This window comes from Lichenostomus cassidix, chromosome 26 (genome assembly GCF_008360975.1).
Source record: "Lichenostomus cassidix isolate B80296 chromosome 26, HeHo_3.0, whole genome shotgun sequence".
In the NCBI taxonomy this organism is placed as follows: domain Eukaryota; kingdom Metazoa; phylum Chordata; class Aves; order Passeriformes; family Meliphagidae; genus Lichenostomus; species Lichenostomus cassidix.
Genome location: NC_139506.1, coordinates 1,726,889 through 1,754,868, shown reverse-complemented (window position 1 = coordinate 1,754,868; position 27,980 = coordinate 1,726,889). Strand labels below are relative to the sequence as shown.

Genomic DNA, 27,980 nt, shown 5'->3' with positions numbered 1-27,980 from the left:
AATTCTGGTGGGACTCAATCCCTGCCCCGAGGTGGCCAAATGGAGATTCCAGCCCTGTCCTTGAGCTCGGACACAATTCAAGGACCCCCAAGGAACTAAAAAAACTGCCCACAGCCAAAAGCGCTTCATTTTTCCTAATAGTTTAATTAGACTTTAATGATTTATTGCTCATCTGCAAGGATTAATATTGCATTCATTAAAAATCATTCATATACAAAATAAACCTCTCCCTCCCGGCCCGACGCTGCCGCCGCCATCACCCGCAGGCTGCCCCAGCATGGCTTATCCAGACACGGAGCCCTTGCGCCGAGATTCCACCCGGGATGGGTGGGAACGGGGGGATCGGGACCCCCGAGCCTGGGGGGCTCACAGGGAAGGGGGGATGCTCCCAATCCTTCCCACAAATGCCCAGCCCAGCTCGCTAAGCCATCCCCAGTGAGGTTGGGGGGATGGTGGAGGGGATCCAGGTGATCCCTGGGATCTGGGGGGGAGCGAGGCAGGTGATCCCCAAAATCTACAGAGCGACCGTCCAGGAGGAGACCAGGCAGGGTGGGAAAGAGGAACAGGCAGAGGACATGGAGGAGGGGATGATCTCGGCCACTCTCCCGTCTCCTGGCACCCCAAGGAGTTTTGCACCCCGAGACCAGCATATTCCCGGGAAGGACCTGTCCAGGTGTATCTCTGCAAACTGGGGAAGGAGCAGCTCCGTGATCCGGGAGGTGCCACCAGCTCCTTCCCTCCCTTCAGTGGGGGAAGGAACAGATTTGGGGAGGATGAAAAAAGCCAAGAGGAACCTCAGTGGGCTGGAAGGAGCTTCCCAGGAGAAGTTGGGAAAGAGAAATGTCAGCAGGGAGGGGATGGGAGCAGCCGGGTCACACCGAGAGAGGGTGAGGAAAACAGCGACAGGGAGCAGAGGGGCCAGGCTAGGGTATGGGGAAGGCTCATCTCTGCATCCAGCTCAGAAAGAAAATAGTGAAACAGCCCCAAAACCCACCCCAGACACCCTCAACATCACCCGGCGCTTCCGGTGGGAGATGGGAAGGCGACCACGCCCCCGGTGCTTCCTCTTTAAAACATCTTTAAACCTCCCCGCCCTCTAAAACATCTCTGGAAGGATCGAAAAGGAAAAGAGGAAGAAAAAAAACCAAATAAACAGAAAAAGAATGTTTAAAACTCAATTAAGGTGCAGTTTGGCTAAAAAAAAAAAAAGAAAAACAAAAAACCTAGGAGAGATGAGGATAATGCTGGGAAAGCGACCCCCATCCGGATTCAGATTAGCACCCTGAAACACTGAACTCCCCTGGACCCAGGTGGCCAGCAAACCCAGACCAGTGGCCACCAACCTTGGGCCACCTCAGCGCAGGGACCTGGGCTGGGCTTGGGCACAGTCACCCCCTTTGCCAGGTGTCCTGCAGGCCCCACTCTGCTCCCAGGAAGCGCCTGGAGCAGGGATCTAGCAGCTAAAACTGGGCTCTTTAAGGCAATTTAGAAGTTGCAGATAATCCACACAAAGAAATAGAAGATAAGGTAGAAGAGCATCTCCGGATCCGCAGGGAGCCCGGCTGAGACCGATGTGGGCTGGAAAGGTGGGAAAAAATACAAAATAAAAGCCAAAAGAAACCATTGCTGAAGGAATGAAGGGCCCTTGGTACAGCAGGAAGGGAAAGCCCCTCCTGGAGCCAGGGCTGGGAATCAGCGGCTTCAGCCACATGAAAGCAAGAAGCAAATCGAAGGTTGTCTGGCAAGATCAGACAAGGATGTGATCATGGAAAAGGGGGAGAAAAGAAAACCTGACCTTAAAATCACAGATAAAATGTAAAAACAGGTTCTGGTGGGAGTTAAGAAAAAAGAATGGTAAACCAAAATAAAAATTATTTTTCAAAATAATCTCTCGAATGTTGCCTTGTGTGGTCTGGTCCTTCATGGATATGGTCCCGTCAGTATCTAGGAGAGAAGGAAGGGACAGTGAGGGACATGGGAGCTGCTGTGCCAGGGCAAGGGGATCCCCCAGGCATGGGATTCCAGACTGGTTTGGGTTGGAAGGGACCTTGAATCCCATCTCATTCCACAGGCAGGGACACCTTCCATCAAACCAGGTTGCTCCAAGCCCCATCCAACCTGGCCCTGAACAATTCTAGGGATGGGGCAGCCACAGCTTCTCTGGGCACCCTGTGCCAAGGCCTCCCCACCCTCACAGTGAAGGATTTCTTCCCACTATCCCATCTATCCCTGCCCTCTGGCAGTGGGAAGCCATTCCCCCCTGTCCTGTCACTCCATCCCTTGTCCCAAGTCCCTCTCCAGCTCTTCTGGAGCCCCTTTAGGCACTGGAAGGAGCTCTGAGCTCTCCTGGGAGTTTTCTCCAGGCTGAGACTTCCCAGCTCTCCCAGAGGGGCTGAAGACCTCAAAACATCTGTGGTTTCCTTTGGACTCACTCCAGCAGCTCCACATCCTCCTGCTGTTGGAGACCCCAGAGCTGGAGGCAGAACTCCAAACGTGTGGACGGGGAGTTGGGAGCTGCTGGCCCAACAGCTCTCACCTGTAGTAGTTGGGTTTGAAAGGCCCATTTTTGTTGAGTCCCAGGTATTTGGCCTGGTCGTCCGTCAGCTCTGTCAGGTGGGCGTCGAACGATGGCAGATGCAAACTGGCCACGTACTCGTCTGGGAATGGGAACAGGGAAAAGGGGATCAGGGGGTCTACATTCCCCACCACACACTGGGAAGGTGATGACTGGAAGGTCTGGCTGGGTCAGAACCCCAGATTCACCATCACCCAAAGCCTAGGGCAGAGCTGAGCCCAAGCCTGGGCTGGATGTGCCTCTAAAGGCTTAAGGAGGGCATGGAAAATCCCAGAGAAGGGAGACTGCAGGATATGGGATGCCTCCCATGCTGGAGAGCACTATGGAAAATAAATCAAATAACCTCCACATATTTTAAGGTCAATGCTTTGGTGGCTTCCTTGAACTCACTGTCCCTCTGGAAGTGTTTCCCAGCCCAGGTTTGAGTTCTCTTGACACTGCTGGCACAGAGATTCCCTAGGGAAAAGTCATTTCCTTCACTCACCCATCTTCTTCGGCAGCAGGTAAACGTCCTGCTTGTACCGACCCTCGGGAGCATTGTAGAGCTCAATCAGAGCCAGAGCCTGTGGAGAGCACAGGGATAACCCAGGAACAGTCAGGAATGGCCACCAACCTGGGCAGCACAGAGCTCGCAAAAGCAGAGAAGGATTTGGGAGCTGGAGGGACAGAGCAAGCATTTCCAACATGCCTCGAGGGAAAGGCTTCCACCATGGCTACATCCCTCTCTGGGTCTCCATAACCCCACTGGAGAGCAAGGATGAGATGCCATCCAGCTTGTTCACAGCACCTGGGCTCAACACCCCAGGGAAAAACATGAGGATGGTTTAGGGTTAGCAGCTCTGCTCCTCTTAGACCTTAGCTGCTGTGGCACATGGAAAAGGAGGGATTGCTCCTCAGAAAATGGCAGCATCCAAAAAGCAGGGTCATTCCACCAGCAGAAATAAAACTGCATCCCCCAAGTGCTGGTTCCCACTTCTGGGAGCCAAGTCCAAAACAAAGGCCTGTTCCCTGTCCCCTGTTTGGATTGACAGGAGTGAGGATAAGGGAATTCCCCACTGTCAGCCTGGCTGTCCTTCCCCATGAGCACCAGTGCCACAGATCCTCTGTGCTCCCAGTCCCATCAACCCCCTTTGTGTTCCCAGCCCAAAGCCTTGCTTTGGGCTAACCTTGCTTTAAGCTCAAACCTGTGCTAGGTGGGTTCAAAACCATGCTGGGGGAGTTTAAATCTCTGCTAGAGGGGCTTAAACCTGTGCTGGGGAAGGTTAAACCCATGCTAGGGGAGCTCAAACCTGTGTTCCAGCCCAGCAGGATCTGTGCCATGAAACCACTCATTTAGAAGCTCTCCCAAAACATGCTGTACCCAAAACACTGAGTCCATGCCAGCAATAACTCCAGCCCAGAGAAAATGGTATTTCTGGCAGTGGTGCCATCCCAAGGACCAATCCCAGCATGTTCCCAGCTCCTTCCAAACCATCCCCACCCTGAGACTCGTGCAGGGCCCCACCCAGAGCATCCTCCACCTGCATACAGACCTGTGTGGTGGCTGTGATGGAGAGAACGAAGGTGGGAACCGTGGAGCAGCTCAGGTTGAGCAGACGGCCCTGGGAGAAAGCAGGAGGAGTGAGTCAGAACAGAGCTGGACATGCTCCCAAATCCAAACCAAATCGAGTTTCCAGATGGGATTCACCCCCACCCCCTCCCTGGGGCACACGGAACCAGAGCGTGGTGAGCAGAGCATTCCAACTCTGCTCCAGCTTCCACCTTAACCCTTTGCTTTGAGGCAGGAAAATGTTGTGGTCCCTAGAAAAGCTAGCCCCTCCTCCTGCCAGCACAGCTCCTGTGGGAAGAGGAGCCACCCAACACCCGGAACACCCTGCACAGATGGGGTTTGGCTGAGTGGGACAAACCCCAGCTCGGAAGAACAGAGCCAGATGGCACCTCTGTGGCTGCATGTGGGACATGACATAGGCCCCTCAAGAAGAGGAAATAAAAAATGAATAAAATAAATCAAGAAACCATTTTTTTGAGCCTTGAAGCTCCTCCCATCACTTTTCCACCTGGCTAAATCCGTGATTTCCTGGCGGAGGCCCAAAGCATCACAGCCTAGCTCTCAACACACCTCGGCCAGCAGCACCACCCGCTTCCCGTCCGGCCAGATGACATGGTCCACTTGGGAGCGGACACGCTCCCAGGTCAGCTCTGGGGTCCGCAGGCTGGTCTGGAAGAGGAGGAGGAAGAGGCTGGAGTCACGGCAGGAGCCGGCGGGTGGGCACGGCCGGAGGCGCCGGCACTCACCACGTCGATCTCGGTGTTGGAGTGACCCATGTTGCACACGATGCAGCTGTTCTTCATCCGGTCCAGGTGCTCCCTGGTCACCACGTTCTTGTTCCCTGCAGGCACAGAGGGCACAGCTGATCGCAGAGCACTGGGAACATAAACCACCTGGTTTCTCCTTCCCTGAATTCGAGGCAGAGAAGCTCAGCTTGGGGCAACATCAGATGAACTTCCACTGGGACGTGAGCCCTTCTGGCTGTGACAGCAGAGAATGCGTGGGCCAAGTGCTGTCATGAAATACCCTGAGCTGGAAGGGATCCACAAGGGTCACCAAGTCCAACTCCTAGCCCTGCATAGGACATTCCCAACAATCCCACCCTGTGCCTGAGAGCATTGTCCAAATCCTCCTTGAGCAGGACTGGGACTGTGACCATCCCTGGGGAGCCTGTTTCAGTGCCCAAATCTTTGATCCTTGCTCCCACGAATTAACCAGGCTCCAGGAGATCCCAAAATACCCAGGGAACATGTGGCTGAGATGTCCCTCTGCTCTGAGCCAGGACTGTGGTCAAATAGCAAATCAGGGAAAAGCTCCTGGCAGAGCCCAGCTACTATGGAAAATTAGGAGCACAGCAGTGAAGCATCCTCCATTCCCAGTTCCCTTGTGACCCCACTTGGGAATGATGCTCCTCAACCTGTTCCAACCTTGTCTATCCCTACCTGTGCAGGTGATGACGACATCCACCTGACGGATTACTTCACTCAGCTTCACCACCCGAAATCCATCCATGCTGGCAAAATAAGGGGAAGAGGGACCACGATGAGAAAAAGGGTTCTGCTCCTTCTGGACCTGTTCCTTCTCCATCCCAGGACACGAGGGACCTCAGCAGCTCCCAACTGCTCTGGCAGCAGCCCAGGCTCTCCTCTACCCCTCCAGGGACACCGGTGGCACAAGGGAGGGCTGTGCAACAGATGGGGCGTCCAACCCACCCTTAGAAATGTCCAAGAAGCCAGGAATGTGTGCAAGAGGCTTGAGCAGCCTCCCCAAACCAGTCAGTGAACACCTTCTGCTTGGTACCCCATCCCTGAAAGCTGCCCCAGCTCTTCCCCATCACACCCCAACAAGGTGCATGTTCTCCGAAATGAACCCCAGATCCCCCTGGCTCCACTCCAGCCTCTGGCAGGGTTTGGAAGAGGCCAGAGAGCAGACAGAGAGATGCTCCCATGCAGATGGGAACCTTACCAGGCTTGGAGAGCACAAATGGGGTCGATCTCCGTGACGTACACGATGGCTCCCAGGGCTTTCAGGGCAGCACAGCATCCCTTCCCGACCTGCCGAGGCAAAAGGATCACAGTGAGGTGGGAATATGGACATGCTACTGCCACAGTCCCTTCCCTAAACAGCCCAAGCCCATCCCAGGCTGGAAGATCCTCACCCCAGCCACCTGCCCAATGCCAGGAGCAGCTCAGGATGTACCTGGTGAGTGGCACAACTGCCACAAGCTCAGCTCCCTTCCAAGGCCACTAGCTTCCCACTGCCAGAGGGTAGGATTAGACAGGATAGTGGGAAGGAATTCTCCCCTGCAGGGGTGCTGGGGCCCTGGCACAGGTTGCCCAGAGAAGCTGTCGCTGCCCCATCTCTGGAAGCATTCAAGGCCAGGAGCTTTCCCAACCCAACAGCTTGTGCAGCCCCAGCATTGCAGGAGCCTTTCTCCAAGCAGGAATTAAAGACAGCCTGGAGGAGGCACACACTCCTCCCCTGCCTTTAAGGTAAAACATTTCAGAGCTGTCCTGCACTCCTCAAGGGGCAGATCCTCCATCCCATGCTGCCCACACCAGCATAGGGAGCATAGGGCTGCTGCAACAGCATTTCAGACTTGCTCCCTCTCCTCAGTCGAAAATTAAAGCAAAGTCCAGCTCTCCACACCACAACCCACACCAACACCTGGCTGAGCTGCACCAACTCTGCTCAGCCCCGTTTTCTGATCAGCAAGGTGCTGGACCAAAAATGCCTCCAGGATCCCCACTTATCACCCAGCTCTGACCTTGGGTCTACTGAACACACCCCGGCAAGGCAAACTGGGACTCCAACCCACATCCAAAGGGGAAACCATTCAGGGCAAACAGGCTGGGAGAGCTGAAGGTGCTCAGCCTGGAGGAGGGCAGGCTTCAGGGAGATCTTAGAGCCCCTTTCAGTGCCTGAAGGGGCTCCAGGAGAGCTGAAAGGGGACTTTGGACAAGGGATAGAGGGACAGGTCAAGGGGGAATGGCTTCCCACTGCTGGTGGGGCAGGGATAGATGGGATAGTGGGAAGGAATTGTTCCCTGTGAGGGTGGGGAAGCACTGGAATGGAATTCTCAGAAAAGCTGTGGCTGCCCCATCCCTGGAAGTGCTCAAGGCTGGATGGGGCCTGAAGCAACCACATCTAATTGAAGGTGTCCCTGTCCATGGCAGGGGGTGGGACTGGATGAGCTTTAAGTTCCCTTCCAACCCAAATACAAGTTGGAAGTCTGGGGTTCTATGATTCTGTGACTCCTGTTTTGAAGTCCAGTAAAACTTGGGACAGGCCCTGGAGACAACAACGCCCAGCACAGCTCCTGGCTGGAGAACCAGGCACCAGCCCAGAGCCCTGGGAGAGAGCCAGCACAGTCTCTTGGTTGAGCAAAGCTGGGCTCCACTGGTGCCTAAACAAATTAGGGAGCGAGTTCCTGCTGGGAAGAGCCTCTGCAGTTCCTGCCAGGACCTGCACAGCACAGGAAGATAAACACCCAGAGGGACATGCACAGATGGAGGGAAGGTGGCAGCTCCCAGCTCTTCCAGGGTAGAATCAGTTACAAGTTCATTATACAATTCGCCTCTGCCAGAGTATTATTCCCAGGGAGAAGCTGCCTGCCCCACTCAGTGACAGCCAGGCTGGATGCTGAACCTGGGCCAGGGACAGCAGATGGCAGTACCCGTGGGTAGTTATAATTCAGGCCAGTGTTCCCAGCAACTGTTGGCTGTGCAGTCCAGTTAATCTGCAGCAAACTGGGAAATCTGATCCTTGATCTCCATCCTCCCAGCAGATTCCAGCAAGATTTCCCTGGTTATCGCTCACCAGGCTGGATCTACTCCTTATAGCAAGGGTGAGTGGCCTTTGCACAGGGAAGTGCTGGATGCTGAGCCCAGGGGAGGCCAGCATAGCTCATGGAACTCACCTCCCCATAACCACAAACCACCACTTGCTTCCCTCCAAACATCACATCCGTGGTCCTCTTCAGGCTGGGGGACAGAGAGAGACCTGTGTTGGGATCAGTCAACCCCAAAACCAGGTCAAAGCAGCAGAGCCTGATCTCTGCTTAGGAGCAGCCAGAGCCAAACCCACCCATGTGGAAGCACCAGTGGGGAAAAGGGCTGGACTCACCCATCCAGGATGGATTCCCGGCAGCAATACAGGTTATCAAACTTCTGCTTGGTGACAGAGTCATTCACGTTCATTGCTGGGACACAGAGCTTCCCAGCCTTGGAGAGCTGGTACAGCCTGGGAGAGGGCAGAGGCAGGTCAGAGCAGGCAGTAGCAACTCCCTGGGATCTCTGGATCTGCCTTCCCAAAGCTCCCACCTGTGCACGCCAGTCACACTCTCCTCCACAATCCCTCGGATCTTCTTGAACACACTGGGGTATTTCTTATAAACCCAATGGGTCAGATCACCCCCATCATCCAGGATCTAGAGAACAGGCAAGGAAAAACACAGAGCAGTCAGGCCTCCCACTAGGAAATGCACTGGCTGAGGACAGGATAGGGAAAATTATTTGGAGAAGCATCTTCAGGCACCGTTGGAAAGCTGTTCAAGCAGAGGCCTGGGGACCAGGACTCCTGGGTTCTCTTCCAATACACTGAGATTCCTTACCCCTGTGTGGAGCTGCTGGATCCTAATAGGATTTCCTGCCTCTGCTATTGCTCTGCAGCCTGGAAAGGTGACCACAGGCAGCACTAACTAACTAGGCTGAGCTCAGGACGCCACAACATTCATGCCCTGAAAGCAAACGGGAGAGGAGAGGTTGTGGGAGGTGGCACAGCCCATGGACACATCACTGGTGACCACAGACCATGCACCAATGGGGGACATCGGCTTTGGCAAAGGAAAGATCCCCACTGTGATCCCAACTTTGGGAGAGAGAGGGCAGATGGGATCTGTGCTGAGAGAGAAGCAGCTGGGGCAGCTCCTGTAGGGGGAAAGAAGTCCCATTTCTTGGCTCGTGGCAGCTCCACCAGGAGCCACTCCCTTGCCATTGGGATGTGTCAACTCAGGACATCATCTCTGCAGCTCCTGACATTCCCATGGCTGTTCCCAACCCATGTTCTCCAGAAACACCCCTTTAATGGGGCTCAGAGGCCCTTGCAAGGGCCCAGGAACAGCCCCAGGGTGGAAGGGTGAGGAACCCCATGGGCACTCAGCAGAGGAAGAGCAAAGACTGGAGAAGGCTCCTTACCATGTTGGCCTGCCAGCCATCTACGTTAACACAGCGGTCAATGCACCACCAGAAATCATCCTCCGACTCCCCTTTCCAGGCAAACACGGCAACACCTGGAAGAACAGGAGCATCCTTGGAGCTTGCTGGGCTTGGCAGAGATCTCTCCTGCTTGGCCAGCTCCAGAAACACATGGACACAAGAGCCAAGGGGCCATGCAGAGATCACATCACAGCCCACACCAGGATCAGACCTGGCCCTCCCTCCCTCCCCTAGAAGATATTCCCCAAAAATTTAATTCCCTAAAACAGAAATAGAAAATTTTTAAAAATAAAATACAAACAAATAATAAATAATAAAACCCAAAGAAATAATAAGTAAATAATAATAATAATAAGTAAATAATAAGTAAATAAGTAAATAATACTATTAATAATAAATAGTATAAAAATAAATAAAATAGAATTCAATTATTACTAAATCTAAAATTAGAATAAATGTTCTGCTTTTATAATTGTATTCATTTATATTTACTTATTTTATTTGTTTCTATTTTATATTTTTTTATTTATATTTTAGATAAACTATCTCTGTAAGCATTTTAATAAATATATTTGTGCATTTATATTGCATCTTTTATGTAAACGTTTACATATTTATACATGCCCATTATAAAATATTTCTAGGCATAAAGTATAAATACAGACTAAAACATACATAAATCTAAAATGAAACACATACAAATAAAATAAAGAGAAATGCCAAGTTCCCTAGAAGATTTCCCCAGGGATCAGGCCATGGAGGCAGGAGGGGCAGCGAGGGCTCTGGCCTGAGGGCTCTGGCCTGGCTGCACTCACCAGCCTCTGCCAGGGCCGCGGCCACTTCGTTCTGGGTGGAGTAAATGTTGCAGGCAGACCAGCGGCACTGAGCTCCCAGGGCACACAGCGTCTCGATCAGCACCTGCAGGACAGCAGGGATGGCCCCGGGATCAGGGGTGCCCCAGGGATCAGGGGTGCCCCAGGGATCAGGGGTGCCCCAGGGATCAGGGGTGCCCCAGGGATCAGGGGTGCCCCAGGGATCAGGGGTGCCCCAGGGATCAGGGCACAGGAACCAAACACTGCCCTAGGGAAATGCCACCTTTCCAAAATGCTTCCGGACTACTGAAGGTGCCTTCTCCCATTCAGAAGGACTTTATGAAGTTCCCCAAGGACTTTCTTCCCCAAGAAAAAGCTGATGTCCCACGCCAGACCCCCCAAATAAGCAGCCACTCACCGCAGTCTGTGCTGTGATGTGGGTACAGCCCACAATTTTAGCTCCAGCCAAAGGCTTCTCTCCCTGGGCTCGTTTCCTGAGTGAAATCAGAGCAGACATGTCTGCAAAAGAAAGAGAGGTTTTAATGCTGGTTTGGTCCAGAGGGTCCCCTCTCTGCCACAGCTCCTCTCCTTTTGAGGTCTCCCAGGATACTTCCAGCCCCAAAATTTGTGCTGTAGCTGTTACACAGGCATGGAGAGAACTCCTCATCCCTGGCCTTGCAGATCTGTGCAAAATGGGACCAAAACACCAGTGTCATTTGTGTCACCAGTGTCCATGCCACTGGACCGAGGCACAAGGAGAGAAGTAAAGAGGGTTCTGAGGCTGTCACTGCCCAGGGAAGGCACCTAAGGACAGCCACCAGCCCTGTGGCAGCAGGAGAAGCACCTAAACTTGAAAACAGAGCCACGTCTCAGAAGAGCTGCTCTAAATGTGCCTGGATTATGTTCCCCTTCTAAAAGGAAAGGAGAGTTACCCAATCACCCACTGGAAATGGTAACTCAGCTTCCCACAAGCCCCCGGGGAAGGGTTGGGGTTTTCAGCTTTCATGGCTCTGAAGGTGTTGCAAAATCTTCGTCCATCCAAAGCCAACAAAACATCAAACCCTGCAAGAGCTCTGCTCCTGCTAGAAAACAGATGGGACACAGCATCAACATTTGCTGGCACACCTCGCTCTTCCCTAACTGATTTGGGGGGGAAAACAGGATATCCAAGGCTGCAGCAGGAGTGGGAATTGCCACTCCTCAGCTCCTGGTCTCCAGAACCTGTCCCAAGCCCCAGAGCCCCACACTCCACTTGGTACCTTGCTCGGCGATCTCAATCTCCCGACGCCCGAACTCTGCCTGTTTGATGTTCTTCACACAGAAATTGCTGCTGCCTTTGGAGTTGGTTTGTTGTTTCTCTCGGGGGGACACCTCATCATCAGAGCTGTCTGTGTACGAGGCAGCTAAAGCGAAGGAGGAATGAATGTTATGCCAGGCCTTACGAATCCAGGAACCTCCCACCCTTCAGGTTTCTGCTGTGTTTCCTTTCCTAGCTTTCACTCATGGCTCTAACTACCAAACTCCTAAGGAAAGCCAACGCCCTGAAGGAATTCTTCACTCTTTTTGTCTAAAACAACCCAGAGGTAACAGGATTATCAACTGGCAATCAATGCCTGAGCTTTGGGAATCATCCCCTCAGCGTTCAAGCACAAAGAGCAGCACAAATCCTGCCACAGGGTGTGAGCAGCACATTCACTGCAGCACTGACGCTGGATTTGGGACAGGATCAAGGACAAGGACCTGGCACCTACCAGAGCTGTAGCTGTCGGTGGAAGACTGGGAGATGGAGCGGGACAGGGACCGACGGCCCGTCTTGGTCGGGAATTTGGTGAACTCCTGCATGTCATCTGCAAACTGGATTTGCTGGGAGCAAAGGAAAGAAGAGGTTAATCAGTGGTGATCCTTAAGGTATGACACCTTCCCAAACGACAGGGACCCACAGATCCCTTCAGTCCACAAAAACTAACATCACCAAACACAAGGCTACAGATGCCAAAAATTAACCCACTTCCTCTGCCTGAACAACTGTCACCAGAAGGTTAAAGCAGATTTGACACAACACCTGAAGATAAAAAGAGCACTCTGAAACATCCCCTTTAACCCATTCCCAGCTCCCTAAAGCTCCTTCAGGAATCACACTCCTTGAACAACCCACATCCCACAGCCCGTGCCTCAACCGATCCTGATCATTTTTGGGCGGATTTCTGCCCAAAAAATGCAGCAGCAAGAAAGCTGGGGTGGTCCCAACAAAGCCCTGGTGCTTCCAAGCTCTGCCCCAGGAGCAGAGTATCCCGCAGGTTAAAAACACGCACATCCTTCCAAAACTGACACTAAAAGCACAGGAAAAAACCTCAGCAAGAGAGAACATTTCAACAAAAAGAAGTTGATACTGCATTGGCTTTCAGCCTCCTCTGCAGGACAAGATGTTTCCATTGGAAGAGACCCCCCAAAACAGCCACCTCTCTCAGTCAGAGGCAACTCAAGGTTCCAGCACCTTCTACCAGATCATCAAATTAAAACTGTGTTGGGCCAAAAAGAGAGGAAAAATAACCCAAAATTGCTCAGCTGCTGTACTTGCTCCGGGTGAGCAGCCAGCAAAGGGCCTTATTGCTGCTCCTGCCAGAGAAAGATGACAGAGATGAAAGGGAATTAGGGAAAGCACCAGTAAATCCAGCTTGCAGCCCCCTCCCCACTGCCCTGACAAAGAACCCCAGCACAGCCCCTTCCCTTGAATTGCATCACTGCAGGATCTAATTTTGCCATTTAACAGGGACGAGATGTCATGGCAGGGAGTGGGATTAACAAAGCATCCCCACGACCCAGGAGACCTAGAGAGGAGTCCTGGAGAAATCAAGATGATGGAAAGAGACAGCTCAGAGTGCTTCAAGGAGGGGTTTTCCACACCACAGCCATCCCAAAAGCTCCCTAAAAGCTTTGATGCGGCAAACAGCCTTCAAGGGGAAAAGAATGGAACTATTTAGTTGAAATGATCCATTCCAGAAAGAAGGAATCTGCACAGGCTGGAGCTGGGGTGGCTGCAGCACCACTAAGGCTTTTTGGGCTGGAAAAAGTAGCCACAATTCTGGAGAATCTCAGCAGATGGGCCAAAAGCAGCACGGTATTTCACTCGGGAAGGAACACAGGAGCATGAAACCTATGGCTTGCTCCAAGGGAGGGCAGGAGGGATGATGTGGGACTCCAGCATCCCTTCCAGGAACTGATTGGTACAGATCAGATCCATCACCGCACCCAGCCAAGCATCCCAGGCATTCCTGTGGGTGCTGCTTCTGAAAGGTTTCCAGCCAGCTCCTCCATCCTGGACAGATTACAGCCCAGTATCTGCTTCCCTGACCAGATTTCCCAGCAGACTCCAGCTGGATTCTGATGCAAACTATTTCAGTTTGTATTAGTGGAAGGAACGGGAACGATAAACGGAGATTGTAGGTTTGGTTTTGCAATTGCTTGAGGTCATTTGGTGCAGAGGAAGGATCCAGAGGGCACCACAACCTCCATCCCCACAGGAGAGCAGAGGAAGGATGCAGAGGAGACCACAACCCCCATTCCTCTGGGAGAGCAGGAGAGGATCCAGAGGGCACCACAACCCTCAACCCCACAGGACAGCTGGTTCCAGACATAAGAGGGGCAGTAGCACTTCCAGGCAGGTACCAACATTTTCCTCAGGGTGTGTGGCTGGAGCTAGCAGGTTTCCCAACAACGAATGATGTTGCTGGAATTTGTTTGAAGTCCAATGCTTGGATCAATCTTCCCCAGACAGCCTGGGATAGGTTTGTGCCACTGCTGTGCAGGTGTATTGCTCATGGGCACTTCCAAGGAGGAAATGCATCAGCAATTTCAGGACACAGGATTTCCATCCCTCCAAACCAAGCTCTTCCTCTGGCAGCTCATCAAACCAGAGGGTATAAAAAACATGCCCCATAAAACAGCTGCTGGCATTAAAACAGCTTAAAGTGTTAGCTGAGGAATTTTCTCTATCTCAGGGAAAGGTTTCCAGGGAAGAGGTGATGACCCATGAGGGAAAAAACCTAAGGCACAGTGCTCCAGCCCAGGGTGCAGGTCTGTCCTGGCTCACAGCATCCAGGATGTGTGACCCCCGGGACAGGCAATTCCCTGCAGTAAAACGTGCTGCCTGGATGGTCTCATGGAGCAAAGCTCGTTTGGGATGCAGTGGAAAGGAGAGGATGGGATGGAGGGATGCTGCACTCCCCAGACCCACAACATCCCACACCACAACCCATCTCCCCTTCAGGGCTCCAGCTGGGGCTGCTGAGCCAGCTCTGAGGCAAAACCCCACCCCACAAGAGAAACAGCAGTTCTAGAAACATGGGGATGAGGGGATTGAACCCAAGGGGAAAGAAAAAACAAATGCTAAACAAACCAAGTGCTGAATTACCTCCAGTAATCCCCGCCGTGGCTTTACCAGGGCTCAGCTGAACTCCCCAGCTTAGCAAAATCTGCCCTGGCTAAAATTATCATCAAACACCGCGAACAGTTCCCAAATCCAACAAACCATCCGCACATCCAACCCCTCTGAGCCCGGGAAATTACCGCTGTGTCCAGCAGCGCGGGGAGAGAGCGCAGGGAGGTCGGACAAGGCACTGGAGCAGAGGTGCGTGACCAGTGCCCTCCACGTGCCGAGCTGCATTAAGGAGACAGAGAAAATCTCCTAATCCCTCTGCTCGTCATGGGAATTGGAATGAACGGCATTCCCGGGGCTGTGGCTGAGCAGGACTGGGGCTGTCCAGCTCCAAAGAGCACGGATTGCATCCCAAACTTCATCCTGCTGGAAGCGGCTTTTCCAACCGGGTGGAGTGCAAGGGTTTGAGAGCAAGGAAAATATTTTTTCATCCCAGAAATTCATGGTCAAGGAGGGAAAACAAGACAGCACCCACTTCCCTGCATAGGAACGAAACCAGGGGTTTCTCCAGCATCACAATCCCGGAAAAGGAGGAGATGGGGCTGGAAATCTAAGGGGGCAAATGAGCAACTCCTCACTTGGAACAGCAGGGATTTTGGGATATGTTCTGCAGGAATACAGCAGGATCCACCATCTCCTACCACATTCTCCCAGAGCATCACTGGGCACTGCCTGCTCCCAGTCACACCAGCCAAGCCAGGAGGACATTTTCTCCCTTTGGGAAATCCACTGCCACTATGCCCATTTCCAGGCAGATCTGACACTTCCCAACAACAGCCGCTCATTTTCAGCTCAAACCACCCTTTCCAGAGCTGGAACTGGAGCTGAGGGAGCATTGTCCTTATCCACCTTATTTGGCCACACTGCCCAGAGAATCCCAAACCACCAGGAAGCTGAAAGACCAGCTTGAACAAGCTTTGCCCCAGGTTATAAGGATAAATCCAGTGAGAACACTGGCAGGGCAGTGTGGTAGCACAAGTGTCCCCAGCACACACAGCCTCGTTTGTTTAATTATTACAACACAGGCAGGGCAAACAAATTCCAGGTCTGGATTGGTACCATCTCACCAAACTGGAAGCTCATGACTGCAGGGTGTGCCATCCTCCATGGCTGAACCCAAGGACATTCTCAGCGGTCAGCTAGGAGAGCAGTTTTTGGAGCTGACAGAGTAAGAATATTCCACTCCCTGGCTCCAAGGAGAGGGATTTATAAATGCAGCTGGATTTAACCCAGGCACAGATGAGCCCAGCATGTCCTTCTTGCACAGGACAATCCCACTTTTCATCTTAACACTTCTTTCATTCCAGAATGGCTCCAGAAAGGACGCTTAAGCTCCTTTGTTGTGCTACACATCCCTGGTTGCATCCCATGCAGCCTTGGGGGAGAGCAGGAGCAGGTTGTGGAAGGGAAAGAGATCTTGGAAAGCATCCACCAACTCACAGCTGACCCAGCTCATCAAGGCACAGGCTCCACAGGGGAAAGGACACGTGCTGGGAAGCAGCTCCAGGCTCTATCCTACCAGCCCCAGGTTTGCCTCAGCAATCCTTTATTATTTTTTATTAGGGACAACATGAGCATTAGCACATACGCAGCCATGGGAAAAGTGCCCTCACAGCCACTTTTGTCCTGGATAAGTGGAGGGGGGCAGAAGCAGGTTCTGCACATCACCCAAGATAAGCAGGAAGCACTGAACCATCTAAAACCCTCCAGACTTCCGAGTTTCACATCCGTGCATGTGAGGACACAGCACAGTTGCCCAGGGAGAAGCAGCAAAATGGGAGCACAGCATGTTCCTACAGCCACACAGCCACCTGTAAAGCAGAAGAGTCTCTGCAACCCACTTCAGCCCTGCCAGGAGAAAGCCTGGAAGGATCCAGAGTCCTGGGACCTTTCCTTTGGCTGCAGGAAACCAGCAGCAGGGATCAGGACTATTCAGAGCAGGCAGTTCCCCTTATTTAATCTCTTCTCCTAAACAAAAACTCACTGGCAGAGGCTGGGAGGGCACTGCTGGATGCCCATGCTGCCAAGGCAGCCCTGACGTGACCTGTCTTTTAAGTTCATCATTTCTTTGTCATTCCTGGCATGAATTGCCAGGACTAGCAATGTTTTACAGCTCAAATGAGCATCCTCCTCCTCACCACCCCACTCCCACATGATACAGGAGCAGCAGCTCAAAGCAGGGCTGGGTTTTGCCCACCTGGAGATGGGCACCTTCAGGTTTCAGTCTCCAAGGATTCCTTATCTGCAAAAGGACTGTTCCTGCCTGGAGTGCTGCTGGTTTTTCCCAAGAAGGAGCTGGATCAGGCATTTCTAAAGGACAAGTTGTTTTAATCCACTTATTTGCAGAAGTAACTCATCGCAGCATCCAGGGAGGGCAGAGGCACCCCGGGGAATGAGGCTCTTCGTCCTCATCAGCAGAGGGGAAAAGAAGTCAGATAACCAGCATTTTCCTTCATTCCAGGTCAAAAAGTAGAGAGAAGCTTTGCTTAAACCACCTCCTCTGGGAAGGGAGGGAAGTCTTCTATGCTGTTTTCACAGCCACCCAGATCCCATAGGGCCAGGCTTTCCAACCAGGAGAAAAGAGCTATTGCCACATTTGTCCTCCTCAGACAAGGGACCGAGGCCATCCCAAACCCACTGGCTGCAGGTTCCCAGTGCTCCCAGTGTGTTCCTGTGCTCCCAAACCCGCTGGCTGCAGGTTCCCAGTGCTCCCAGTGTGTGTTCCTGTGCTCCCAAACCCGCTGGCTGCAGGTTCCCAGTGCTCCCAGCGTGTTCCCTGTGCTCCCAAACCCACTGGCTGCAGGTTCCCAGTGCTCCCAGTGTGTTCCCTGTGCTGGCCCCCGGAGCTGGCCCCATTCCCGCTGTGGCCGTGCCAGGGCACTGGGTTTGTTTAGAGACTTGGCTGCCCTGTCCTCAGGCCCCCTCTGCTCTGTTTCCAGGCTGGAAGAGCCAGCCCCTGTTCCCACAGGACAGTGTCTAGATGTGAGGCTGGAAACAGGGGACACACAAGGGAACACAGATTCTGCTCCATGATCCAACAGGACAAGGATTTTTGGGGTGGGAATCAGCAAGGCAGACGAGGATGGTTTTAGGGTTCTTCTCCTGTGAGGTTATCCAGCCTGGAAAGGTATTTCTGGATCACAGGATTCCTTAAGGATGGAAGGAAAGGAAAAACAAGGTACTCAGAGCAGAGGGATGGAGGATCAGGATCAGCAAGACTCCCACCCGACTACTCCCCATCCTCATCCCCAAGCCACTGGCAAAGGCAGGGTTTGGAGGCAGATTTGGCTCTGTGACTCAGACCATCCCATTTTCCCACCTCCAAGCTCTGGTCACACATGCCAGCACTAACTTGGATGGCAAAGAGCTGCACAAATTCATGAGGCTATGGCCAAGCTCTCAGAAGGACCACCAGATTCCCAGGTCAAATCAGCTCAGCAGCAAACACGCCCCAAGCGAGAGCCCATGGCCAGGTGAAGGTGGGGGATTTTCCCTGGCAGTGCCCACTGCCTCAGCCCCACCATTCTACAGGGATGCTGGAAGAGCAGGGGAGGATCTCCTGATCCTCCACAGCCCCAGCACTAAGGGCTCTGGGAGAGCTGGAAGTGGAACAAGCCTCAGGAAAAAGGACTTGCTTCTGCTCCAGGTGTGGCCTTTGCAACAGGAGAACTTTCTCCTGGTGGCTCCCCCAACTTCTAGAAGAAACCCCAAGGGCTCCATTCAGACAGTGCAGCTGGAAGAGCTTCCTGAGGGTGCTGCTCTGTGAACAGCACAGCCATGAGGAACTTGGTGCTCCTGAATCTGTACCTCCCAGAGGGTTCACAGGGCAGGCTGTTCTCCCTAGAGGCACAGACCTGCCTGGCACTCTCCCCGCCGACTCCCCAAGCAGGAATCACAGCCAAATCTCTGCCTGGAAACCTTTACACTGCTCCCAACGAGGAAATAAAAGGGCACGAAGGTTCTGGCAAAGCAAACCAGCCAAGCCCTGATTCCAACCTCCATGCTCCACCACCAGGGAAGGGCTGGTTAGGTAAAGCACTGAGGAAAAAAAAAAAACCAAACCAAGTTTCTGTGAGACCAAGAGGAGAATTAAGGACTTGCACATGAATCCCAAAACTCGGCAGAGAAAAAAAAAACACCAGGAAAGAAACAGACCAAATCCAAACACTAATAGGCTGGAAATCACCACAAGATTTCAGTCATGACAGGAATCACTGTAAATGCCAGTTAAAGGAAAAATAAACAGAAGGAGGGATTCAACAAAAGAAATGTGATTTTGAGTGTTAAATAGTAACTGGGGATAAATCCTGCCTCATAAACACCCAGAGGTCAAAGGTGTGCTCCAGCAGGAGCAGAGGGAAAGCTCCCCACCAGCAGATAAGGAGGCATGTAGTCCTTGGACTGCAGGAATCGAGGCAAAGGCTTGGGTCCAGCTTTAATGGAGCAGGGTATCTCCTGAAACACAGAGGGATATCTCCTTCCCAGCAAGAACAGCAAAAGTCCAATGTCTGGGATCCCTAAGGGCAGTGAACTCTGGTTGAGTCTCACAGGTTAATCCCATAAATGGGCAAACAGCAACTGGTTTAAAGATATCCCAAACTTCTCATTCCCAGTGCCTATGGCACAGCACGTGTTTGGGCAGTAGGATAATTAGTATTAACTGGAGCTACCACACTGGGAGAACTGCACAGACAAGACAAGGCCATATCCTTTCAAGGACAAGGGGGAATGGCTTCCCACTCCCAGAGGGCAGGGTTAGATGGGATATTGGGAAGGAATTCCTCCCTGTGAGAGTGGGGAGGCCCTGGCACAGGGTGCCCAGAGAAGCTGTGGCTGCCACTGGATCCCTGGAAGTGCCCAAGGCCAGGCTGGACAGGGCTTGGGAGCCATGGACTGAGTGAGCTTTAAGGACCCTTCCAACACAAACCATTCCACTATTCCATGACTGTGGGTTAAATTACTTCCAGCAGCTTATGGGGCAATCTGAGGACTGACAGCCTCCAACGGGCCAGCTGGCAGAGCTGGAAGCCCATGGAAATGTGTTTGTGTGTCAGAGCTGAGAGGGAATCAGCTTTAATTAGCATCAGTTTTTAAACTAATTAGAAAATGCCTCTCCAAGCACAGCTGTATGAGACCAAGGGAACACTTGGAAGCACTGTCAAACGGCTCGTTCAGCCACACCTCATGCTCTGAAGGGAGGGTTCGCCACAAAAAAAGCCCAAATCAAGAAGCACAAACTTCTGCTCCATAATCCCAAAGCAGCCCCTGTGTTTTGGGGGAGGAATCACTGCACTTGGCACTCAGGGCGCTCCACCTGCCTCCTCCTTTTCTCCCCCCAGACTGCCTTGGAGAATCTCAGCATTCCAAGACTTCTATTGGTCTTCCCAGAAACCAAAACAGCAAATCCCACTCAGGAGAGGCTCCAGCTGCTCTCAGCTGATTCTGCATCACTGTGTCACAGCTTTAAGGGAAAACACCTCACAGGATCAGCATGGAAACAGGAGCAGCTTGTTCTGTAGAACTGGAAATCCATCCTCCCCCTGCCCTGACTCCCAAAGGCCTCTCACAGTGGCATTTCCACTAGAGCTGCCCATTCCTCATTTACCAATAGACTATTTCCAGCCCTGGAAATTACTTGGATTTTGATGCCTCTGGCGAGAGGCAAATCAGGAGAAACCTCAGGTTTCAGCATGGGCTTTTCCCTGCTCAGGAGTCTGAGGAATCACCACCAGGATGGACAAACATCACCCTCCAGGATACTGACTTGTGTCAGAGCAAAGCCAACCTTTTCCTGCAAACAGGGCAAATTCCATGACGTCCCTTTCTTTTAAAGGAGGCAGGAGGGATAAAAGTGATTTCCTTGTGGGGGTGACAGGTTCGCAGAGTATTTGGACAATGGGTTAGTAAATGTAGGAGACACTGGGCTGCCTGCAAAATGCTGACAGCTCCAAGGTCAACAGGGATCAGCCAGATGTTCTCGCTCCAAAACATGCCCAGGTTGGATGCAAAACTCTCCTGACAGTACAGGAATGTGTGAAATCTGGGGCTCCCTGTAGGGAGGTGAAGGGAGGAGAGGCAGAAAACAGCAGACACAGGCTGAACCTCACCCTCATCTGGAAGAAGGACACCAAAACATGGATTTCAGGAAGGCAAAGCCCCAAGGACCCTCCCTTTTCTAGGCTGCCCACTCCTTCTCACTGCAAAAGGCTGGAAAGAGTGATCCCCTCCACCCACAGCACATAGATAAATCAGGCTCCAGCAGCCCCCACCCTAATCCAGGCTCCTGAATCCAGGCAGCTCCTTGGTCAGGCAGGAATGGGTGCTGCCAGCCAGCTCCAGGTCCATGGGGGCAGCCAAGGGGAAGCTGCACCCAAGTCCGAGGGCCGCAGGAGCCTCACCCGAATTACAATGCAGCCTGTTCAAGGAGCTGGAACATCATGTCCTCGGCCACCTCAGGCCTTTGGCTGTCACCAACCTGAAGTAAACAGATTCTGCAGCAGCAATAAGCTCGTTACCAAGGCCACCGTATTGATCCCAAAGTGTAATTAAAATTCACAGTTCAAGCAGCCCAACTCAACAGGGCAACAGGGGCAGCTTCCGAAAGGCAGGACTAGCCTCAGCTTCCTCATCCTGCTTTCTCAGAGGCACAGAACCCATGGGGTGAGATCAGCTGCCCAAAAAACTGCCCAAATTCTTCCCTGTGAGGGTGGGGAGGACACAGGATGCCCAGGGAAGCTGTGGCTGCCCCTGGATCCCTGGAAGAGTCCAAGGCCAGGTTGGACAGGGCTTGGAGCAACCTGGGATAGCAAAAGGTGTCTCTGACTGTGGCAGAGGGGTGGAACTGGTTTGGTTTAAGGTCCCTTCCAACCAAACCATTCCCAAACTATGGCAGCTTTATCTTTAGACCTTTGGGCCATCAACCAAGACATCCCAGAGCACCCATTCCCAAGGGCTAACCATGCCAGGGAAGGTGCAGGGATGATGTGGGCAAAGGAGGATGGTGCAGAGTGGATTCTGGCACTGCCCAGGGTGCCCAAGCCCCTGGAATTATCAAGTTCCTTGGGAAGGGGCTCCACACACCCTACTGAGATGGCACCATGATGGTCCTCCTTGGTGGGACTCCCTGACCATTGTCCTAGCCCCTTATGGATCCAACCCATGGTTTCACAGAGAGTCGCACTCTGGGCACTTGTTCTGGCACAAGTCCTTTGCACTGCGAGCCCTCAGGGCCACCAGCAGGTCCCGGGACAGTCACCTGGAACGTCACCATCATGTGCTGAGTGAAGGTGAGCCAGAGGCCCCAGATAAGCAGCTCTGATCAAAGGGCTCAGCAGGAAACATAACGAGCCCTCTGCAAACGCGACCATCACCCGCAGGAAACTGCCGGTGATAAAAATACAGTCAAGCACAAGACTTCAGGCTGAGTGCTGAAGTCCCACACCTTTCCTTCTTCAAAATCTGGGATGAGACACTCACCAAGCCCTTTAGAGGAGGAACAGTCAGGATCCTCACCTGCAAAGGATCAGCTCCAACCCGACCTTGAAAAGCTGATTTCCAGAGCAAAATACCTCAGCCTCAACATCTAGCAGGGAGCACAGGAATTCACTCCAACATTTGCACAGGCTGGAAAGCATGGAGAAAACTGTTCCCAAAGAAAGTATTGTGGTAGGCCGTTCCCCAGCAGAAGATAACCTGGCATTTTGGGGAAGGTCAAAAGCAAACACTGTGCTCCTGCCTCCAGCACTCTTCCCACACTCCAAACCTGGCTGCTGACATGGGAAGGGAGCTCCCAGGATGGGTGGTCTCCACTCCCACACCATCAAAAGATGACAAGAGATGCTTCTGAAGACCGGGAAGAATGAACATCCAGCCCTTCTCTCAACTTCAAAGTAGCAACATAAGAGTGGAAACTCAGCCTCCTTCAGGGATGCAGGAGGGGAAGGGACAAGCAAAAGCCACAGGCTCTGGCACATCATTTTGAACATGGTTTGTGCCCATCAGACCCCCAAAACCTCCTTTATTGCCACTGTCTAGTTCAGTAATTCAATTAAGTGTCTTCCGGCCTTGCAGCAGCGCAGGGGAAACCAGGACAAGCCTCCCCTCTGGACAGCAGAAACACCAAAACACCAGAACAATGGGAAGGACCCAAGAGCAACTTTCAACAGAAGTTAGGATTCTATCATTTAACACAGCAGCAGGAGTGACCAGGCCGCTCCAAGCCCCAGTACTTCATCTCCACTCTAAACTCCCCTGTGGGGTTTTTTCCCCACTTATTAGGGTTTTCCTGCCCCCCAGGGAAAGCCAGACTCATCTCAGGACATCCATACAGAGGACAATGAGCTGTTCAACTCATCCCAGCCCAGGCATCTCATTAGGAGAAAGGAAAAACTGCCGTGACAGAGCAAGGAAGCCAAAGAAATAAAGATCTGGGTAAAGGAATGAGGAGAGCCAGGTGCGCAGTGCCTGCGGAACAGCAGGACAGGAGGTGGTGGTCATGGCCCCAGACAGGCTCACAAAAGCACAGAGGATTTATGAGCAGCCACTCTAAGGAATTGAATTAAAAGGAGAGGAAAAAGGAATGGCTAAAGGAGCTCTGTCAGAACAAACAAGGGCAGTCTCATCCCCCCGACAGCCTGAAGGGGAAGGTGGTTTATTATCATCCGGCCTGGAGAGCTGCAGGGACCTGGGATGAGTCAGGACAGAGCAAAGTGGGGCAGGAACATGTCTTTGGGAATGGGCTGTGCAGGGAAGGGACGCAGACGGCCGCAGCAAGGTCAGCGGTCTGCAGGCCACTGCAGACAGCAACGGCAGGAATGATGCTCTGGAGAGGACACCCAGCCCTCCCCGGAGCCAGCAGCTCCCCACAGGCTCCATCCCCCTCTCCCCAGCCTTTCCCTGCTCTATCTCTGCCACCCCCACACCAGCCAGCTCCCGGCTTGCTGCCACTGCAAAGCTGCAGCGCTGTGCATTAGCATTCCCTGCCACAGCCTGCACGGGATCCCGCCAGAGCCAGCATCCGCAGGGGCACAGCACCACCCAAAAACACCCACCACAGCTCCGTGGGGCACGGAGCTGCCACCCAACTCACCTCCCCAGAACCAACCCGGAGGCTTCAGCCCATCTCAGAGCCCAGGAATGCTCCAGGAGAAAGATCTGTCTGCAGTGCCCGTCTGTCTGCCAGCACCCAGGTGTGGAGGAGCCCGACAGACAGTGATGCCAGCGAGACAAGGACACAGCAGGGTGAGGTGACAGCCAGGGACAGCACGTGCCAAGCCCCCTGCCCTGCCGCAAGCACAGTGCTGCTCACCGCATCCTTCCCACTCCAGGGCACCCACAGCTTGGCTCGGCTGGGAGTTTAAGGCTCCACCGACAGGCTGACGTGGATTGGGAAAGCAACTGCTGCCAAGGGCACCTGCAGTCTCCAGGGAGGCAGGAGAGCAGATGCCCAGACGCAGCAGTGATGGCACACAAAGATCTGGAAGAGCACAACCTGCCCTTGAGCTCTCCCATCACCATCTCCACATCCATGTTCACTTAACCCGGGTAAGCCACAAGCCTCAGCATTCCCAGCCTTCCCCCCAGCAACACCACATCAGTGGCTGGAGAAGGTGGAAAGCTCGGCATTGCTGACCTCTGCCTGCAAACCACTCCTGGCCAAATAACCACCTCACTATTCTTCTGACAGCCAAATTCCCATGAACTACAGTGAAAAGAGAGCTCCTGCAGAGCCAGGAAATCCCATCTCTTGGGGGAAAACCACCCCATTCCTCCTTTCACCTCCACTGAGTCAGCTCCTACTTCAGCCCAGAGCTGATCGTATTTAATCTCTTAATCTCTTACCTCCTGCTGTTTCACTTTTTCACCTTAAAGAAGTCCCTGACAAGAGGAAACAGCGACGTCAGCAATGCCCAGGGCTGGCTCCCAGCTCCAGGTGTCCCCAAGAAGGAAACACCAACTTCTCCATAGCAGCCAGGGGCTAATGTGCTTCCAGCTGCAGCCAAGATACTCCTGCAGGTCCTGGGCTGGATGGTGCTGGACTCACACTGGCACTTTCCCCAAGTGTCAGCACAAGTTAAGGCTCCTCTGAAAAGCCATTCACACAAGAGATGGAGCCTGCGCTGAGCTTGGCCACATTCCCACCCTCCCCATCTCCAAACGCCTCACGCAAACTGCATTGGCAAAGTTCAAGGAGCCCCAACACCCAGGAGGGAGCTGCTTCAGCAGCACAGCATGATCTTGCCCATTTCCATGCTGGGAAATCATCTCTCTCCACCATCTCCGCTGGCCTCTGACCATGCCAGGAGATCCAGGGCAGCTGGCACAAAAGTCACTTCGACTTGCAGGGAATCAGAAGAGAGTTTTAATGGTTTAATTTCAATCCTGCTCTGAGGCATCAGAGCTGGGGGCACTCAACAGCTTATCTCACGGGGGCAATTCTCCCTTCCTCAGCCTTTCATCCTCCTGCCAGGGCCTCTGCCATTCTCCAGCACTATTTGCAGGAACTAGCCAGGCAAGGAAAACAGGAGCCCGGAGCGATTTGTTCCCTGAGCTCAGCCCAGCGTGCTCCCCATCTCTGATGTTATCAGCTGATGTTACCAGCCTCAAATGTCGTGTGTCGCTCTGGGCACCTTCAGTATCCTCACCCAGCCAGGAAAAGCTGCAGCAGCCACTGAGCCCAACCAAGGCTCCTCACATTGCACAACCAGCCATGTCTGCAGCAGAAAATTCTGGGGACACAATATCTCGTTCCCCTGAGACACTGGCAAACTTGCCTCTGAGGATGCTGGATCGATTCATTTTTACCACATGGATTTTGGTTCCACAGGATGCTCTGGGATTAGCGGTTTGCTGTCCCCTCAGAGCAGTCAGCTGCAGCCTCACGCTGTTCACTCTGACAGAGACAATGGTTATGAAAAGATAAAAACAGTCCTCGAGTTGGAGCTGTGCTGAGCCACTGCTGGAAGAGGCAGATCCCAGCCCCACATTCCTCTGCTCCTTCCTCCAGGCTATGTCCACAGCCCAGATAAACAGGGCCTAGTCTCCAAACCTGCTCCCTAAGTGAGAAAATGCCTCAAATCCAGCTGACCTTCCCCAAGGTTCAGAGGCTCCCCAGTCCCACCCGTGGCCAGAGCAGGCAGGAAAGATTCCCCTGGAGAATCAGGATGTTCCCATTCCCTGTGACTGCTGTGCCTTTGTGTCCACTGCTTCCAGGCGGCTGCAGCCCCGAGGGGAACACAATGTTCAGCTGCACAGATCTGTGTGCTGCTTGGAACATGGATCCCTGACAGGACTGGAATTTCAGCACTGAGCCCGGAGCACAGGGCCAGTTCCCCAGGTCACTGGGGTCCTGCAACCTGCTACAGTGGAAAGACCAGTGCTCGCCCACCCTCGGTGCCATCTGAGCACTTGCAGGCTTGTGGGAGCAGCACTGGGAGATCTCAGAGCTCCTGTGAGGTCTTCAAGGATGGAGGGGTACTGAGGTGACTCGGGAGCCTCTTCTTGAGCCCAAATGTGCTCCCACTCACACCTCCAGCAGAACCCCATCCCAAAAAAAGTTCAACACTGAAATCTCCTGGGCACCCTTCTGATTGACCCACAGCTGGATTCCACATTGCTGCTTCTGGCTCCTCCTATATAATAAGTCCTCCCTGCTTTGTCCCCACCACAAAGCACTGTCACCCCACAGTCCACACAAGGGCCCCTTGTGTCCCCACCCTGCCTGACCCCTTCCCGCGGTCACCCTGTCCCCCTGCACCCCTGTGCCACAGCCAAGGCCCCTGCTCTAGCCCCCGGAGTTGGACCCAGCCTGCCCCCAGCCCCCCAGACCTTGCCCTGCCGGTACCGGTCCTCCCCTCACCCCCAAGCGGGCCAGGGCTCTACCCCAGCACAGAACCCTCTCTGCCCGGTCCCCAACCCACCCCTTCCCGTCCCAAACCGAGCCAGCAGCCCCCTGACTCATCCCTGCCACCCCCAGACCGGAGCAGCCCCCTCACCAGCACCAATCTCCCTCTCCTTTACTGAATGGGGTCAGCCCTGCTTCCCAGTTACCCCCAAACTGGATCATTTCCAGCTTTCCCAGCACAAACCCCCACCTGTGGGACTGCTCTTCCCAGACACGGGTCACAGTCCCCCCCTTCCACAAGCGGGAGCTTCTCCCCCAAACCGGGGGCTGCTCCCCGCCCCAAACCGGGGGCTGCACTCCCCATCCCAACCACGGGCTCCTCCCGCCCCCACACCGCGGGCTGCTCCCCCTGAGCCAGGGGCTGTTCGCCCCAGCACCGGCAGGTTTCTCCCTCCGCCCCACTCGGAGGCTGTGCCCTGCAGCAGAGAGCTGCCACCCCGCACCGGGGCTGCCTCCCCCTAGCCGGGAGTCCTCCCCCGCCACCACCGGGGGCTGCTCCCCCGAACCGGGGTCTGATCCCCCGCGCCGAGCCGGTCCCCGCCGGCCCCGCTACCTTCTTGGGGGCCTTGGTGACGGTGGCCATGAATGAATATTTCTCGGCGTCCTCAACCTCCTTGGCCTGCTTCTCCTCGCCGCCGGCGGGCTCCGGCACCGACATCCTGATGCGGCGGGGGACGCGACGCGGGCCGCCGCCGCCGGAGGGAAGGAGCGGGACAGGGTACGGCGGGGCGGACAGGGGGGAGCGCTCCGGGGGGTCTGGCTGGGCCCGGCGCGGTTCGGCCCCGCCGCTCCCTCACGCTCGCTATAGCACCGCCGGCGCGCTGGCTGCGGCGGGACTGCGGCCGCCGCGCCAGGGGCGGGGCTTCCTGACGTCACTGCGCCCTGACGTCACTGCGCACCCGCCGGGCAGCTGAGGCCGCGCGGCGCCGCGAGAGGGGCGGGGGGAGGGAACAGCGCCCCCTGGCGGACGGGGGCAGGGATGGAGCTGAGGGGCGTGGTCAGCGTTGGGGCGCGGCCAAGGCCGGGGCGTGGCCAAGAACGGGGCGTGGCCAAGAACGGGGCGTGGCCAAGAACGGGGCGTGGCCAGGAACCCAAGCGCGGGCAGAATCGCAATTGACTAAAATAATTATATTAATTAAAGTAATTATTAGTTACATCTTATATAGGCATTACATATAAATATTAAAAGTAATTACATCAATTACATGAGCGAAATTAAATAATTATGAAGATTAATCCTACACGCTAAATAACAATAATAGATATTAAATATTAATTATATATAAACGTGTAAATAAAGCAAACTAGTTATATACATTCACATTTATAAGGGATATAAAAATATTAGTTATATAAGTTAATTTTTACATTTCTGTATAAATTACGTGTACAAATTTATATGTTGAATAAATGAATTCTATAAATGTAATAAATTAATTACATAAATCTAAATATTACTTTTCTATTTAAATATAGAAACTAAAAATTATA

The 27,980-nt window shown here is 53.4% G+C and overlaps 1 protein-coding gene across 3 annotated transcripts; it reads right to left on the bottom strand.

Annotated features, from left to right (window-relative positions):
• Positions 1–124: 124 nt before the first annotated feature.
• On the bottom strand, positions 125–27,348 carry AHCYL1 (adenosylhomocysteinase like 1). Of its 3 annotated transcripts, none has more exons than XM_085082981.1 (17): positions 27,043–27,348; positions 11,904–12,015; positions 11,412–11,555; positions 10,571–10,671; positions 10,156–10,258; positions 9,320–9,414; positions 8,447–8,553; positions 8,250–8,366; positions 8,044–8,107; positions 6,090–6,178; positions 5,567–5,637; positions 4,871–4,965; positions 4,695–4,793; positions 4,108–4,176; positions 3,060–3,138; positions 2,537–2,657; positions 125–1,944 (listed from the first exon to the last, which is right to left on the bottom strand). In XM_085082981.1, the coding sequence occupies exons 1-17, from the start codon at positions 27,145–27,147 to the stop codon at positions 1,938–1,940; spliced, it is 1,578 nt and encodes a 525-aa protein (XP_084939107.1). In that variant the 5' UTR covers positions 27,148–27,348; the 3' UTR covers positions 125–1,937. The 3 variants fall into 3 exon arrangements, with proteins under 3 accessions (XP_084939107.1, XP_084939108.1, XP_084939109.1); XM_085082982.1 differs by lacking the exon at positions 27,043–27,348 and adding an exon at positions 24,428–24,633; XM_085082983.1 differs by lacking the exon at positions 27,043–27,348 and adding an exon at positions 23,676–23,893.
• Between the last annotated feature and the right edge of the window lie 632 nt (positions 27,349–27,980).

What these genes read in the sequence shown, in the direction of transcription:
- AHCYL1 (XM_085082981.1), bottom strand. Translation starts at nt 27,147, where the DNA reads ATGTCGGTGCCGGAGCCCGCCGGCGGCGAGGAGAAGCAGGCCAAGGAG. An exon ending in TCACCAAGGCCCCCAAGAAG is followed by an intron (nt 12,016 to 27,042) that starts GTAGCGGGGCCG and finishes CTTTGCTCCCAG; the next exon opens with CAAATCCAGTTTGCAGATGA. An exon ending in ATGGCTGGCAGGCCAACATG is followed by an intron (nt 8,554 to 9,319) that starts GTAAGGAGCCTT and finishes CCTGTTCTCTAG; the next exon opens with ATCCTGGATGATGGGGGTGA.